This window comes from Triturus cristatus, chromosome 7 (genome assembly GCF_964204655.1).
Source record: "Triturus cristatus chromosome 7, aTriCri1.1, whole genome shotgun sequence".
Lineage (NCBI taxonomy): Eukaryota > Metazoa > Chordata > Amphibia > Caudata > Salamandridae > Triturus > Triturus cristatus.
Window position 1 is genome coordinate 663493020 of NC_140590.1, and position 15866 is coordinate 663508885.

A 15866-nucleotide genomic window follows, 5' to 3' on the forward strand; every position below is an offset into this window, starting at 1 on the left:
TACCCTACTGTTGCACCCCCTGGAGTTAGAATAGTAATTTTTACCCCTATACTATCCAACACTTAGCCTACTGTTGTACCCCCTGGAGTTAGAATAGTAATGTTTACCCCTACACTATCCAACACTTACTTTAAATGCAATGTAATGGTATGCGTTGTAAAGGTATAATGCGATGTAATGGAATGCGTTGTAAATGTAGTTTAAAAAAAATCATTGTAGTGGCATGCAATGTAAATGTATGCATTGTAAAGGATTTTGCGATGTAAAAACTGAATTGTAAGATTATGTCCTTGCTCTGGTAAACTACTGTCTGCCATATTTTTGTGCAGATTTATATAGCGCGAACTCGACCCGAAGTTATTGTTGCGCTTCACATGAGCACCAGTTACATTACACTAGGACACACATTCATTTTTGGTAGGCTCGGGGAGATGAAGTGATTTGCCCAGAATCACAGGATGTTGAGCCGACACCGAGGCTTGAACCTCCCAAGCTCCAAAATCGGCAGCTCTGACCGTAAGGCCACAACCTCTCGATCCAGCCTTCTCTGACAATCAGTCATGGTAGCTTTCTTGATTCTCCAGGTCACTGAAGGTAATTGGGACACAACCTTGACAACGTAGTCATTACATCGCACTACATTTACAACGCAGTTATTACATCGCAACATCTTTTACAACGCATGTCACTACAACGCAGCCATTACATTGCATGTCACTACAAAGCATGACACTACAACGCATGTCACTACAACGCAGGTATCACATAGCATGTCATTACAATGCATAGTACCCCTACACTATCCAACACTTACCCTACTGTTGCACCCCCTGGAGTTAGAATAGTAATTTTTACCCCTACACTATCCAACACTTACCTTAAATGCAATGTAATGGTATGCGTTGTAAAGGTATAATGCAATGTAATGGAATGCGTTGTAAATGTAGTTTAAAAAAATTCATTGTAGTGGCATGCGATGTGAATGTATGCGTTGTAAAGGATGTTGCAATGTAAAAACTGCGTTGTAAAGGCATGCGTTGTAAATGAATGCATTGTAACCTCATACATTTGCGGTAATTATGTCCTTGTTCTGGTAAATTACTGTCTGCCATATTTAGAGATCTCGGTCTGCCTAGCAGAGGTATATATGCTTTTAGATACCTCTGCCAGGCAGACAGAGGTATCTGAAGGATGGAATTTCTCGACTTTATCACTTGTCAACAAGGTCTGCACAGTGCAGGTGACCTGTGAAATGTATACAAGCTCCTGAAAGACCAATAATGAAGCACTTTTATGGCTCCCTTCATCCATCATTAGGCATCAGAGGACAGCTTTACACATTGGTTTAAAATTATTTACTATGTGCATGCATGTTTCCTTGTATGGCATTGGGGCTTGTGGGAGTGATGAACACAAAATTAGTCCGTTGTGTATATTTTTCGTTTGTGATGCACTGCTTGGTTAGATTTTATTGGTGTCTAATTGTTGGCCTGTTTTGTGATAACTTGAATAATTATGTTTTTCAGCTACAGCATGAAATGGTGCTTTTGGTATTATGTTTGTTGCATTCAAAGTCGGGGCTAGTGCTGTGGTAGATTGATGACGAAAGCAGCTATGAAGGGCTCTTTCTTGGTGCAGCATTTTTAAAGTAATTGTGGTTGAACAGCGCACACAGTAGTATAGCCTGTAGCACACAATATTACATGCATTTAACTTTTAAAAGTACATCGTGTTAGCATCGTGTGTTTGTGCATGGAAATCAAATGGACCGAGATGGTGCTTTTAGGTATGATTGACGAAACAATTGTAGGCTGATCACGAACCCCTTCAGCTATGGTGACGATCAGTTCTGAAGTGCACGTGGGTGCAACATATGTGTATGTTCAATATTTAAATGTGTTTTCACAGCGAGTCTCAGTAACGAAAGCGGCACCGTTTCTACTTGGCATGCACTGCACTTGTAAATATGCACCATGACATTAATCTGATGCACTCTCTGTCTGTGCCACTACTTTCCTTTGCAGAGTTTCTTTCCACAAGGAGGTAGGATGCACAGAGATGGTGCCTTTAAATCGTATATGACTCAATGCCCCGAACTGGCGTCACTGTATTATTAATACAACAGCGATAAAGGTCTGCTTCTAGGCGCAACATACTTAGATTTGGGTTGGGTTTTTGAAGTGCCCTTCTGTAATGTAAATTGCAGCAATTTCTAATTAACCTAGATCACACTTTTAAAAACACATAATTATGCTAACTTTGTGTCGACTAGGCAATCTGATGCACAGCTATGGTGCTTGCATTTAAGTATGCCCCTACTTGTCCAAAAGTTACTAAACAAATCCCCGAACATGCCTTTGCCAGGTTTACAAAAATAAGAACCATTTGTGTTGTGAATGCTTCTTTAAAGGAGAAAATTAAACCTGCTTCTTGATCTTAACTAGTTTTTATCTCAATTGTATTCAATTAAAATATAACAAATGGTGCCTTCTGAGAGGTAAAGGTTTAAACGTTTTCTCTACTTAGCTGTTCATAGGATCATATTACTCATACTTCCTAATAACACACTGCCAAAAATGCAAGGTTTCACCTGAGCTATCTGAGAAAACTAAAACCATTAATAGATACATCAGACCTTAAAATGGCAGTTCAGGCACTAGTTATTTCTAGGATTGAGTACGGGTGCTCTACCCTCTCCGGACTACCCAAGATCTCAAAGGTTCCCCTATAAGCCGCAAGACTCCTAATAGGTTCAAAAAAGTTCACCTCAAAGCACTGAACTGGCTCCCGTACGAAGACAGAACACAGCTCAAATTTGCCTGTGTCACACACAACGAGTTACACTCTAACTCTCCAGCGTATCTCGCCCAGAAAATCGTGGTCTCCGGAGGAGATAGGCACTCCCGTTCTGCCAGGGATTTTGTTCTGAAACCTACCCTCTTCTGGAAGAAGAAAACATACAACGGAGCTTTCTCTGGTGCCGCACCCAGAATCTGTAACTTGCTGCCACCCAACGTCAGAAGTATACCTTGCTTGTCTAGATTAAAAAAGGAAGCCAAGACTTTCCTAATAGACAAATTCCTTCCTTAACACTCTCAGTGCATATACAGCTCAGCTGCCTAGCTATCTTCTTGACCTCTACCAGTGTATGCCAATCTGGACTTCCTTCATGTAGCCTATATCTTGTATCATGGTTGTATGCCAATCTGGACTTCCTTGATCTAGCCTAAGTCTTGTATCATGGTTGTTGCTATTTCCTTACACTTCATTTGTACTTCACTGTCACTTTATGGGGCAGAGTCTGGTGCTGTACAGTCTGTGTCTGTTCCCACTAATGTTTCTTCCTTAAGTTGTACCCATGTTGCCTATTCCCTCTCATTGCAATATCCTGTTTATCATGGTAAAACATTCACATGATTTTGTCTGTTCTGAACCTTTGTAAACATCTTGCTTAGCCTTGCAAAGTGCTCTGATACCCTAATGGGTCACGTTCGTGCTCTATAAAATACTAAATAAATAGATTTGCTCCAAAAAAGATAATTCAGTGTCGAAAATTACTCCCAAATTTCTAATTTTCTGGACCAGAGTTGGTAGTGTACCGAGGCTCGACGGGCACCATTAGTCATTCTGGAACGTGGTCTCCTTTCCAAAAAACAGCATCTCTGTTTTGGCTGTATTCAATTTTAGACAATTATTCTGCATCCACTATGCCACTTGGGACATGCAATTACAGAAGTTTCTAGCCTCCTTATTTACTTCTGATGAGATAGAAACCACTATCTGCATATCATTGGCGTAAGAGAACACAGCTAATCCATAGCTTTGACTGAGCCTGATGAGGGGGCTAACGTAAACATTAAACAACGTGAGGCTGAAGGAAGACCCCTGGGGAACACCACAAGGTAAGGGAAACAGTGCCAAACCTGCATCCCCCAGCTCCACATGTTGCTGCCTATTACTCAGATATGAGCTCAGCAAGGTCAGAGCCGAGCTTCTGAAACTAGGCAGATTGAGACGTTTTATGAGGAGTGAATGATGATCCTTGTCAAAAGCAGCAGAAAGATCCAATAAAATCAGAGCCGTTTTTCCACCCATATCGATTGACATTTTTAGTTACTCACAGGCTGCTACCAAGGCAGATTCAGTGTAATGGTTTGCTCTAAATCCATACTGTGAAGGGTTGAGCAGCATGTTAGCATCCAAAAAAGCTAGCATCTCCTCATTCAATGATTTCTCAAGAACTTTAGCCGGGAAAGGTAGGAGGGATATAGACCTGTAGTTTTCCATCTTGATTGGATCCAAGGAAGGTTTCTTTATCAGTGGCAGAATAAAGGCCTTTTTCCAAATATTTGGAAATTGCCCTGTAATCAATATTTCATTGAAAATTTCCATAAGTGGGCCGGCAACAACATTGGCGGCTTGCTTAAGGACCTATGGTGGACAAGGATCCGATGGCTCCCCGGATTTAATAAGGTTGATGGAATGAATCATTTTTTCCTTAATTAAAGGAGAAATACTACAAAATTGTAGGTACCCTGAATGAATGATGGTATTCTGGAGGTCAGATTCCTGCACGTAAGTTGAAATATCACCTACACTGAATGTGTTTAGGGACGGTGAACATTTTTTGTAGAGTTGACTTTAGACTGGGAAAAGGTTTCTAAATTATTGCAGAATGCTTCGTGTGGACTAAAAGAACAATCATTATTCCATTTTGACAGAGATTTAACTGTTTTAAAGAGTTCTCTGCTTGAGTATTTTGGCTGTTTTTATTAAGCCCGTATAAATCAATGCACTCATATGAAAATATGCAAACTTGTGTATATTTATCTACCGCTGTTAAAGCCTCTTCTTTTTTAACCCACTTACTTATCAATTCACACAGCTATTGGCTTGGCAGTCATGGCTGACAGTATTTAGAATTACTCAAAAAGCAATCCAATTTCCGTTTTTATCTGCATTTAAAAATACATACAGACACAAAAATAAATGTGTTATGTCTGTATTTCTCAGTAAAAGTCAGTAAAAACTGAATACAGGGAGCCTTATATATAACTAACTGTTCCTTTTCCCCCTTCCTCTTGACCCCACACTTAACCTCCCGGTGATTTAGAGCTTATACACCCGAATGGCTTTTGGAGAAGAGTCTCTGGGGGATACAGGAAGCCAGGGATTAAGTTGGCCAGGAAACAGTATAATATTAAATGACTGTGCTTCAAAGACCATTCCTCTGCCACTAAGCTCAAGGTGATGTGATATGTAATGTCAGAGAGAATATGCCAATATACTTGAAGCAGCTGTCCCAAGGTAGAGGTCATGTTATATCTTCAAATCCACGTAGTTATCTTGCTCCTCTTTTATCGGTCTAGGAGTTGCAACATTTGATTTCTTTCATGTTTGTCATTAAGAGGTGAAAATCTACTATGGCCAGGTCAGGGTGTGGCTACAAGGGGGACAAACTATGTGGGTGCTCTGGGGGACAGTCTGATCATTTAGACAGGCCACTTATTGTTGTATATTAACAATAGGTTTCAAGCTCCTGCAAGGAAGTGGATGTAAAAAATCTCATATTCAGCAGCAGTAATTTGAGCGGTGGATAACATAATATGACCATTGTGAGCTACTTAGGAGGCAAATTTTACAACAGATTTTGTCAACACTTGCTATTCAACTTAAGAGAAATCAGTATAACAGTATAAAGTACTTATCCCACCACATCCCATATCTTACTCTCTTCATATTCTGGAGATATTTCTATGAAACTCATGTATTCGGTGTTCAATGTAAGCTTTCAGCATCCTGCACAAGCATATTAAATGTATTAATTATATTGTGCCCACCCAAGTGTCTGTGTGGTCACATGTAGTCACCTCCGTTTCTCCTGCACGAGTGCCATCTTTGAGTATCTGAGTATATTCTACTGAACCTTCACCATTACCTGATACTTCATTACAAAACAACTATTCCATTATGTAACAACTTCCAACAATTCCATTTCATTGACACCACTTAAGTCTAAAAAGCATTATCTTAGTTCCTTACTATACAATAATAGGTGGTAGGTGGAGTTGGATGTACACCATCACATACTAATCCATTGACACATGGCATGCAGCTCACACCATTAAATTCATACACTTGGTAAGGGCCAAATTAGTGTTCCATCTTCTATGAGGGTTCTCCACTGTTTTTTGTTTAAGCATCTAGAAGTAATTGCTGTTTTATGATTTAGGATGGGGCTTGCATGGTTTTGACTTTTGAATGAGTGCCTTATGTTTTTTAAAAAAAACCTGTGCTTGAACTTGCCCTTTTAAATAGACTCTCATGTTTTGTGAGGATTGTCTCTACGCATGTTCTAGAGCTGAACGTCCTACATTTTGTAAGGTTGTCTATGGGTGTGTGGGGGGCTCCACCTGCTACACATGTTGATTTAAACATGATTTTGTTTTCATTTTATAAGCTCAAATATAAGTATAAGTATTTAGTTTTCTCCCTTAAAATGCATCCTCCGCCCCAGCTGTAGTCTCTATATTGTCTTATGTGTTCTCAATTGTTGGCATGTGGGCATGGTTCTCTCTGATATGTTCTGCATGGTGCTTTCATTGAGCCTCACCTGATTGGTAGCTCATGCTGTAAGAGTGTTCTGGATTGTGTCTCCCTGGTTTCAATATATCCACATTCCAGATCAAGAAGCATTGACTACAGACTTGCATGATTAGCTTTCCTGTCCCTTTGGTAAGCAATCCCTTTGATGCTGGTTTTCATTTTGCATCGTTTTGCAGGCTCTCTATCCAACCCTGTCATCCTGCCAGTATTTATTGCTGTTTGCCCTGTCCTCTCTTCAACCTCCCTCCCATCGCTGATTAGCATAGTTATAGATCCCACCTCCCCGTACCCCATCACTGCTTTTGTGTTTTTCCCTTTGTTTCTTGCTCCTCCCTAGTCGACTGCAGTGGCTTTTATTTCTTGATTTTCTCCCAATAGCCTGTTTTATTTTCAGCATAACCCACCTGCCTCCGAGTCTGTTTCTTCTCCCTTGACCTACACGGCCCCATTAATGTTTTATACACACGTGACCCCTAGCCCCGTCTCACCCCCACTAACCCTCCCATTCATGCAGTTGGTGAGCGGTGGCTGTATTGTATGCAAACAGCAGTCACAGTATTTGTTTTAACATACTTTAATGATTGGAAATCTCTCTGAAACATACTTTAATGATTGGAAATCTCGATGCCCCCAATCTCTGCATCCTGTTGTTACTTTCCACTTCTGTCACACCTCATCAGCCCACCCCTTTCCAACTTCCCATCCCACGTCTTATACTTGGGTTCTCTGCTCCATTACATACCTCGTCCCAGCCCATCTCTGTGTGTTTGTGACAGTAAAAGCAGACGATTCCTTGACGCATTCAGGCACAGAAAAAAATGCAGAAAAAACACTCCAGAGATAAACTGTATGGACATCTGCCTATAGGCTACACTGGAGCTCAATGGAGCCCCATGCCATCTAATTGCAGCTCAGCCCTGCTGTGGCCCTCTTATGGGGTTTCATTCAGTTTGGGCACTTCCTTCAGCCCCCTCATAGATCTGTCTCTCCACCTGCACAGTCCCTGCGATCTAACCGATGCATCCACAAACTTGTTAAAGAATATGCGCACTGTCCCCAAACAGATATTTCTTGAGGTGAGAAATATGGAAGGAAACTTAATCAGCAGAGGACTGGGAGCAGAAAAGAAAAGGTTTATGACGTAACAACGCAGATAACAAATTTCCTGTCCTCCACACTTCACCTAATCTCCACATGGCTGCACACATTTAATGTATGTTGGCCATCTCCCTCCACAGGTTGCTGTTTTCTACTGCTAAACTACCATTGCACACATCCTCTCCAGTCTCTACCCCAAATCGCAACCTATAAAAACATGTTTTTCACATTTTTATTTGTGTCAAATCTCCTCCGCACAACTCTGCTTACATTGGTGCAGTTTTACATACAGACAACACCACAGAAAACTTTTAAAATGTTTCACTTTACCACCAGTTATGCTACACAAGAACAATCGTTAAGTCACGTATTCTACACCTGTTGCACGCCCAACTTTGTATATCACAATCTTACACAATAAGCATATACAGCAATGGCAAGGACATTTTTAAGCACAGATTAGCTTTTTATTGTTTTGCGTAACCTAACATATTCACTCTATGTTGGCTGTCGAACTCCCGGACGTCGGAGATTTTTAATATGGCTGCATGTGATTGTATTTTTGACTTACACTGCTCATCTAATCTCCCTTTGGTGGCACACATTTACTGTATGTTTGACATTTACATCATGCAGTTCGCTATTTCCTATTGCTAAAATAACGTTGGACACATTCTTTCCACCCTCCAAATCACAACTGCACAAAATCGTGCTTTGCTTAAATGTATTAAAGAGTTACAATATGGTTGGTGAACGTTGCCAGTTGCATTTGTGTTTTTGCTTACCAAGCTAAAGCTTCCAAAAAAATATATATACTTATTATTACACACATAGGTGAAACCGATTGCATTTGCCAATGCTTGTTTATTGTTATTATTATATTTGCTTCTTACGGAAAGGGCCTTTCCACTACAATAGATAACATTTCTACAGTGAACAAAGCTGCCAGAGTAGTACAAGGTATTGATAGCAAATTAAAGAAAAAACTTGCTTACAACCACAGTAGGTATGATGATTGACTGGTTCTCACGGGTAAAAATGTTTATGTCAAAGCCTTCTTTGTCCTGCAAGATAAAGAAACATACAGTAAAAACAGAAAATCAGTCCTAAATGTGAGTAAATGAAATATTAATTCTTAAGTGGAAAACTGTTAATTATTATATTTTTGGAAAGCGAAAGAGAACTGAAGTCCGACAAACAGTATTTTCTAGTACACATGGGTTACTGCTTTCACCGGGGAACCTGCGTTGCGGAGATGATTATTTTTGAGCAGGAAGGGTCACCTTCCAACACAAAAACAATCATTGATGGCATTTTCCTCTTCATCCTGCCGCATGCTTAGAAAGAGGAAAAAACCAGGAGAAATAAAAGTATTTTCTCCTCGTGGGGCCACTTCTACGCCTCCCCTGTGGCTTTGCGTGGCCTTGCAATTATGCTGCGGCACATTGTACAACTGGAGCGTCAATTAAGTGACTAGGGACTTGCAAATAAGGCCGTATGTCCCTCCAGCCAGTGACTGATACATAGAAGTTCCCTGATGGGTTGAATACATCATGTGTCTGACACAACACCAGATGCTATCCAGGCACGAGACTTGTCTTCTGGACCAGCCCACCCCATGTGATTACGTCTGGTAGCTGAATAGATGCACAAGAAAACATTTTTTAAACCTGGCACTGCCCAAAATGATTGTGATGTTTTCTGTTCACAGCGTGAGAAAAAAAATATGCTGGACATTTCATGTAAGAATACGCCCTCTGTCAGTTAGTTACAATCAAATGTATCAGTATGATTTTTCTTTTATTTTGTTCTACTTCTCGTTTCGTTCTAACTCTGCATATGGGGTAAACCCTGCTGTAGCAAAGCAGCATTGCCTAGGGGCAGTGGTTCTCACCAGGATCAGGCAGAGTGAGTTGCATAAGAATGAACACTGGCCTCTGTATGAATTTTTCTCAATTGTTTCCAGTCAGGAGTGGTCTTTGCAACATTGACTATGATCCTGGAAAAAGGCTGGCCACTTCAATAAGAACCCAACATGATTTTGAAAAAGTGCCATAATTCTAGCTTCTCTTTAGGACTAGGGGAGGGGTTCTAATCTACTGCACAGAGGAAGAGAAGGGAATTCAGTGTTTCCGTCTGGAGTTCGTGGAAATGCTCTAGTCAGGCGACCACAAGGAAAAATTAAATATATAATTAATTTCCCCTTCTCATCGTCAGTCGCAATCCCCTCCCACCCCAATCGGCCCCACCGCTCTTACCTGCACTGGCTGCTGCTGGCTCTAGGAGATCGTTCTACCACTACTTGCGCAATTAGAGTTTCAAACATTAACCCACATAGAAGACACCTCTCTTTTGGTTCTGATATTCTCAGAAGTTTTGAAGAATTCCAGTAAAAATTTGCACTTTACCATGTCATGTTGCTCAGATTTGGCATCTGAGCATCACTGAGGTTCTCCATAATGGTGCTGGCACCACTGACTGATTTTCTCTAATGGGAGTTATCAGTTTACACATATTTAGATGAGTGGCTGATACAATCTCATTCACCTCCTCAGACACTGCAAGAGATCAAGTGTCAACATTACCTTCTGCTAGGCATCACAGACATGATGTATTGTGCCAGCCTCACCACATGTGAAATTTATTCAACATGGGGTGAGTTTGGAGTATGGACAGCGGCATAACGCAAAATCATACGCCCCCCTGCAGTGTGTGATGAGGGGCCCAGTGTCTCCCGTATTACACAGTATTGATTGGTCTTAGTCTCAATGGGGGCCTTCTAAAAAAGATGTTGCACCTTACTACACCGCAGGGGCTGGCTGGAGAAAAAAGAGTGGCTTCTCCAAATGTTTAACTATTACTCATTCAATGCAATTGCACACATTCTGCAAGGAATGTAATGGCATGGCCTAAGGGCTGAGGCGGGCCCCACTGGGGACTGCTGGGCCTTCGTTACGCCCCTGAGTATGGTGTCTCCACCATCATCTGAGAACCATTGGTAAGCCTTGTCTCCTTGTACGTTTACCCACAAACTTATTAGGATTGTCCAAAGGGCTGACAATTCTCATGAGTAAGTGCATCTGATATTGTTTTGGAAGGGGTAACTGCTCTTTTTTCTATAGGGAAAATATATTTCCCCAAGAACATACACCTTTCCCTATGCCCTCAGTAAATATAAGAATTCTGTGTTTCCTTTCCAACCCTGGAAAACATTAAGACCTTTCCTTTTTTTCAGGACAAAATTTGAGTATGCTTTTATAATGTAAACACTATAAAAGGAGTTTGTAAATGTCTAGAAACATATAATTTCAAGCCTCTTCCATGCATTTTTGCCTGACCACGGAATTATACCACTATTCCCAATTTTAGCACATCTGCATGCATATTTCGCTGAACTCCAGTATGAATTTTAGGATTTGCACCTTCAGATTTATTTTCTGAGTGGCCCTAGAATATGAACGCAGTGATTCCTCACCTGGCTATACCGATAATACAAATATTCATAATTCTGATGTGTGAGGATACCATTGTTTTCATATTATATTCTTGCTGTGGCCCAAAGATTTTCTAGAAGTACACAACAAGCAAGAATGTTGGGTCGCAAAATACCAATACTATGTAGTCTTCATCCATCTCATATCTCCTTAATCCACCACCAGGCACATGCTTCCCCATTCCTCCCTTCATTTTTATTTTGGCCGTCTTTCTCTTCCTCATTCTCCCCCTAGTGCGTTTCTCTCTCTCTTTTTTTGGGGCAAAGTGTGAAGAGAAATAAACGACAGTACTCATAAATGAGCGCTGTGGGCTACACCTGTAACCACTGGCTCGAATTATGCACTGTTTAATGAGAACAGAGCAGAATAATGAAAGCTGAAATTGTAATATGCGCTACTTGCCATCTAACCCACCGTGAACTAAAAAAAAATGTTGTGAGATGAAGACAGAAGGGTGCTAAGAAGATGATCCATTTCTTTATCAACAGAGGTGCAGTTGTTTAAATAGTGCTGAAGGCTTCACAGGACATGAGCTAAGAGAAGGGAGTTTCATCATCAAAATGTGTAGATTCACGTATAAAGTACGCTGCCTGGGAAAGAGGTACATTGTAAACCCTCAGTCAAGACACCAATGAGACAACATCATGTTGTGGGACAACTAAAGCCAGGAACTAAAAGGAATTAATGCCAGCTTTTCGATAGTTAAGGCTGCATTTTTTAAATTTTGTTTAATTGTGGGTGGTGAACTCCTCTTCGCTCGGGAGTTTGCGGAGATCTCCGCACTCCGTGTTACGCGGAGTTTTTTCCCTCACTCGCGTTCATCAACATCAAGCTGGCGAGTGCGAGCGAGGAAAATCCACCTCCCAGCGAGATTTCCTTATTCGCCATCGTCAACATAAAGTTGGCGAGCGTGGAAAATCAACCTCACGGCGAGATTTCTCAACGCAGGCGGTCAGATTTCTCATTGCGAGTGGTCATGTTTGCTCGTGACCGCTCGCGCTGAGAAACTGTCTGCTCGTGTTGAGAAATATGCTGCTGGAGTAAAAATCTTCTTGAGCGGCTGAAAGGAAGCAGCGCCCGCTTGCACTGTTCATGGTGCCTTTCGCAATGATTGCATAGTGCAGGCAAGCACCTGGCACTGAAAATCACAGCGAACAGCATTTATTCAACGCACTCTGCCGCTGGTGGAGCTCCACGTAGTACGGCAGAGTTTTTTTTGCACTTCGCGGAGTTCCGAGGAGCAGAACTCTGCAAACTCCACCCACGCTTAATTTTGTTGAGATTTGCAAACCAGCATGGGTAAGAGCATTGCTTAATTTCTAGGAGAATTGGTGCCATCACCAGTGCGCAAAATACCAAAATGGGAATCCACCTCATACCTCTTTAATTGACTACCAGATGCTCCCTACCTGTTTATCTCACTTCTGCAGGTATTTCCTTTTACGCTTTTTGACTTTTTTTTCTCTTTTACTCTCGTTCTTTCCCCTTTGCACGTTTTCTCTCTTCTGTTCTTAGGAAATGTCCAATGAGGAAAAATAAGCGCTGGTCGCCAAAATGAGTGCTGGTAGGGGCACCGACAACCACTGGCTCCAATTAAATACCGGGTAAAAGTAATATACAATTGCCAAGCTGCACTGAGGTCAAATGACCCATTGGGCTTTGAATCTTCCACACCGGATGCAAACTGAAGTGATGGGTTGTATTTTTGTTATACTAGCTTAGTATTTTATTGCTCATGCAATATTTGCAGAATGTGCTTAACTACATCATAACATTAGTTAATAATTGCATGTTAAAACTCTTCTTTGGAGGTGTTTCTTAGTTTAGCGACAGTCTTCAAATATTGGACTTAAATCACTTCTCTGCTAGGCCTCCCCCAAGCCCTTTGTGCTAAGCCTTTGTCTGGTTATTTAGGGTAGCTTGTGCTTAGGCCCCTGTAACTTTTTGTCCACATAATGTATCCACACCAAGTTTGCGTCCTTTTCTTCCAAAGTCTTGAGGATTCTTAAAGTACCCAGGGTTGCTGGATTCCCTTGGAGGGGACCGAGAAATTGTCTAATATACAACCTTTTTTTGTGGGGGGGGGAATGGGAAAAAAGTGCTGCAGAAGAAAGCATCTGTTTTTTCCCTGCAAAAGGTATCAACAAAGGGTTTGTGGTGCTAAAATCACCATCTTTCCAGCTTTGAGGAACAGGCAGATTTTTGTCAAAAAACCCAATTTGTTTTACACAGTTTTGGCTTTTTAATGGGACATAGCCTGTTTTTCCTAAGTTTGTACTATCAATCTGCTTTCAGTTAGTGGTAGAAATCAATGTGAAAGAAATATTGGATCCCGGAGAACTATACATTTCTGAAAAGTAGACACCATTTTACATTCAGCAATGGGACATTTGTGTCGATCATTCAAGGTTTTTAAAAAGAAACTTACAATTAAAATAAAAAACATATTGAAATTGAGTTGGAAAAGCAGCCATTTGTGCCACCTTTTTCACCTGTAACTTCTTATAAGTATGGTAAAGTTTTGAAAGCAATATACAGTATTGTCCACTGGACCCTTCTGGTTGCGGGAATAAATAGGACTTGTAGGTTCACCAAGTATCCAAGGTACTCAGAGCCAATAACTGAGCTGCATCTTGCAATAGTTTGCATTGTGTACCGGGTATATTGCAATTAATTTGGTAAAATATAAAGAGTGAAAAACAGGTACCAAGAAAACTTATATATTTCCAAAATGGGAACAAAATATAGAGTTTAGAAGCAGTAGTTCTTTGCACATCTCCAAAATTGTGAGCATAGAAGCATGTGAATTAAAGGACATTTTTCAAAATGACTTATTTTTTGCACATTGTCTTACATTTGGCAGGCAGAAATGCAAAGAAAGTCAATTGGTAATAACACTTGTTCTACTATTCTGTGTCTGCCTAAGTCTGCCAATAAAATGTTGCCTCACTTGGGTGGGTAGGCCTAGTGCCTGCGACAGGAAACGGCCCAACATGTAACGTGGACACCACATTTCTCCAGTAAATGCAATGTGCCTATCTGTGGATTTTGGACTCTAGATCAGCTGGCACCTAGAGAAACATAGCAAGCCTATACATTTTTTCAAAACCAGATACCCAAGGGAATCCAGGATGGGGTGACATGCGTGACTCTCACTAGGTTCTGTTCTTCAGAATTCCTTGCAAACCTCAAACTTTATCAAATGAAAAAACTTTCCTCATATTTCTGTGATAGAAAGTTCTGGAATCTTCGGGGAGCCAAAAACTTCCAACCACCCAGCATTCCCTAAAGTCTCCTGATCAAAGTGGAATCTCACTTGTGTGGGTAGGCCAAGTACCCGTGACAGAAAATGGCCCAAAACGCAATGTAGGCACATTTTTTCGCAATGTGCCTAGCTGTGGATTTTGGACCCTAGCTCTGCTGGCACCAAAGGAAGACTGCAAACCTAAAAAAAAATTTAAACTAGATATGCCAGGATCTGTTGACCAGTATCCCTTGCAAACCTCAACCTTTGTAAAAAAAACAGTATTTCCCTCACATTTCTGTGACGGAAAGTTCTGGAATCTGCATGGATCCACAAACTTCCAGCCACCCAACATTGTTCAAAGTCTCCCGATAAACATGGTACCTCACTTGGTAGGCCTAGTACTCACAACAGGAAACGGCCTAAAACGCAAAGTGGGCACATCGCTTTTTTCCAGCGAAGACAACCTCCTTTTTTTGCAATGTGCCTAGTCGTGGTTTTTGGACACTAACTCTGCGGACACCTAAGGAAACCTAGCAAATCTTTACATTTTTGAAAACTAGCCATTTAGGAAAATCCAGAATGGGGTGACTTGTGTGGCTCTCACACAGTTCTGTATTGGAAAGTTCTGGAACCTGCAGGGAGCCACAAAACTTTCACCCACCCAGCATTCCCCCATGTCACCAGATAAAAATGGTACCTCATTTGTGTGGATAGGCCTAGTGCCTGTAACAGGAAATGGCCCAAAATGTACTGTGGAGACTTCAAAATTAATATTTACAGTCATCTGCATTTTTATCCTGGACTCGGCGGCCATCTAGGGAACCCTACCAATCCCAGACATTTGTGAAAACTAGACACCCAGGGGAGTCCAGGGAGATGTGACTTATGTCGATCCCCTAATGTTTTCCTACCCAGAATCCCTTGCAAACCTCAAATTTACCTCAAACAATGAGGGCTGCTTCCCACTCCCTGGTGCCTAGTGGGTGGTTCCCTGCTTGGGGATCACCATCCTGGGGCAATCCCCAAGCAGGTATCCACCAGGGAAGGGTACCATTGGAAAAGGGAGCTTCTCCCCTTTCCAACAATACCTCTCCTGTGTTATTTGGTGGTCAGGGTGCTGCGATCACGAGCACCTCGAGCACCGAAGCACTAAAACTGAAATGAGCCGATCGGCTCATTTCAGTTTCAGTTTCATATGTAATGATGTTGCGTGCTATCGTCATAACATATGGAAAAAAAATGCCTCGGGAGGCAAAAACTTTAAAAAGGAAATCCCTCTGCTGTTTGCAGCAGAGGGATTTAGTGCACATCTACTAATGACGGAATGGTTCCGTCATGAGCACACGGGCACTGGTGCTCATGACAGAACAATTCCATCCTGAGCATCGAAAGGGCTAATCCAAGAACTGGGCTATAAGTCC

The 15866-nt window shown here is 41.4% G+C and overlaps 1 protein-coding gene across 5 annotated transcripts in view; it reads right to left on the reverse strand.

The window, feature by feature from the left end:
- The window catches only part of LOC146810317 (ATP-binding cassette sub-family A member 10-like), a 1555322-nt gene that overhangs the window by 232059 nt on the left and 1307397 nt on the right, over positions 1 to 15866 (reverse strand). For all 5 annotated transcript variants that reach the window (XM_085617313.1, XM_085617310.1, XM_085617311.1 and 2 more), the window contains one exon: positions 8700 to 8768. In XM_085617313.1, coding sequence (XP_085473439.1) covers positions 8700 to 8768 — 69 coding nt within the window. The remainder of the gene's footprint in view (positions 1 to 8699; positions 8769 to 15866) is intronic.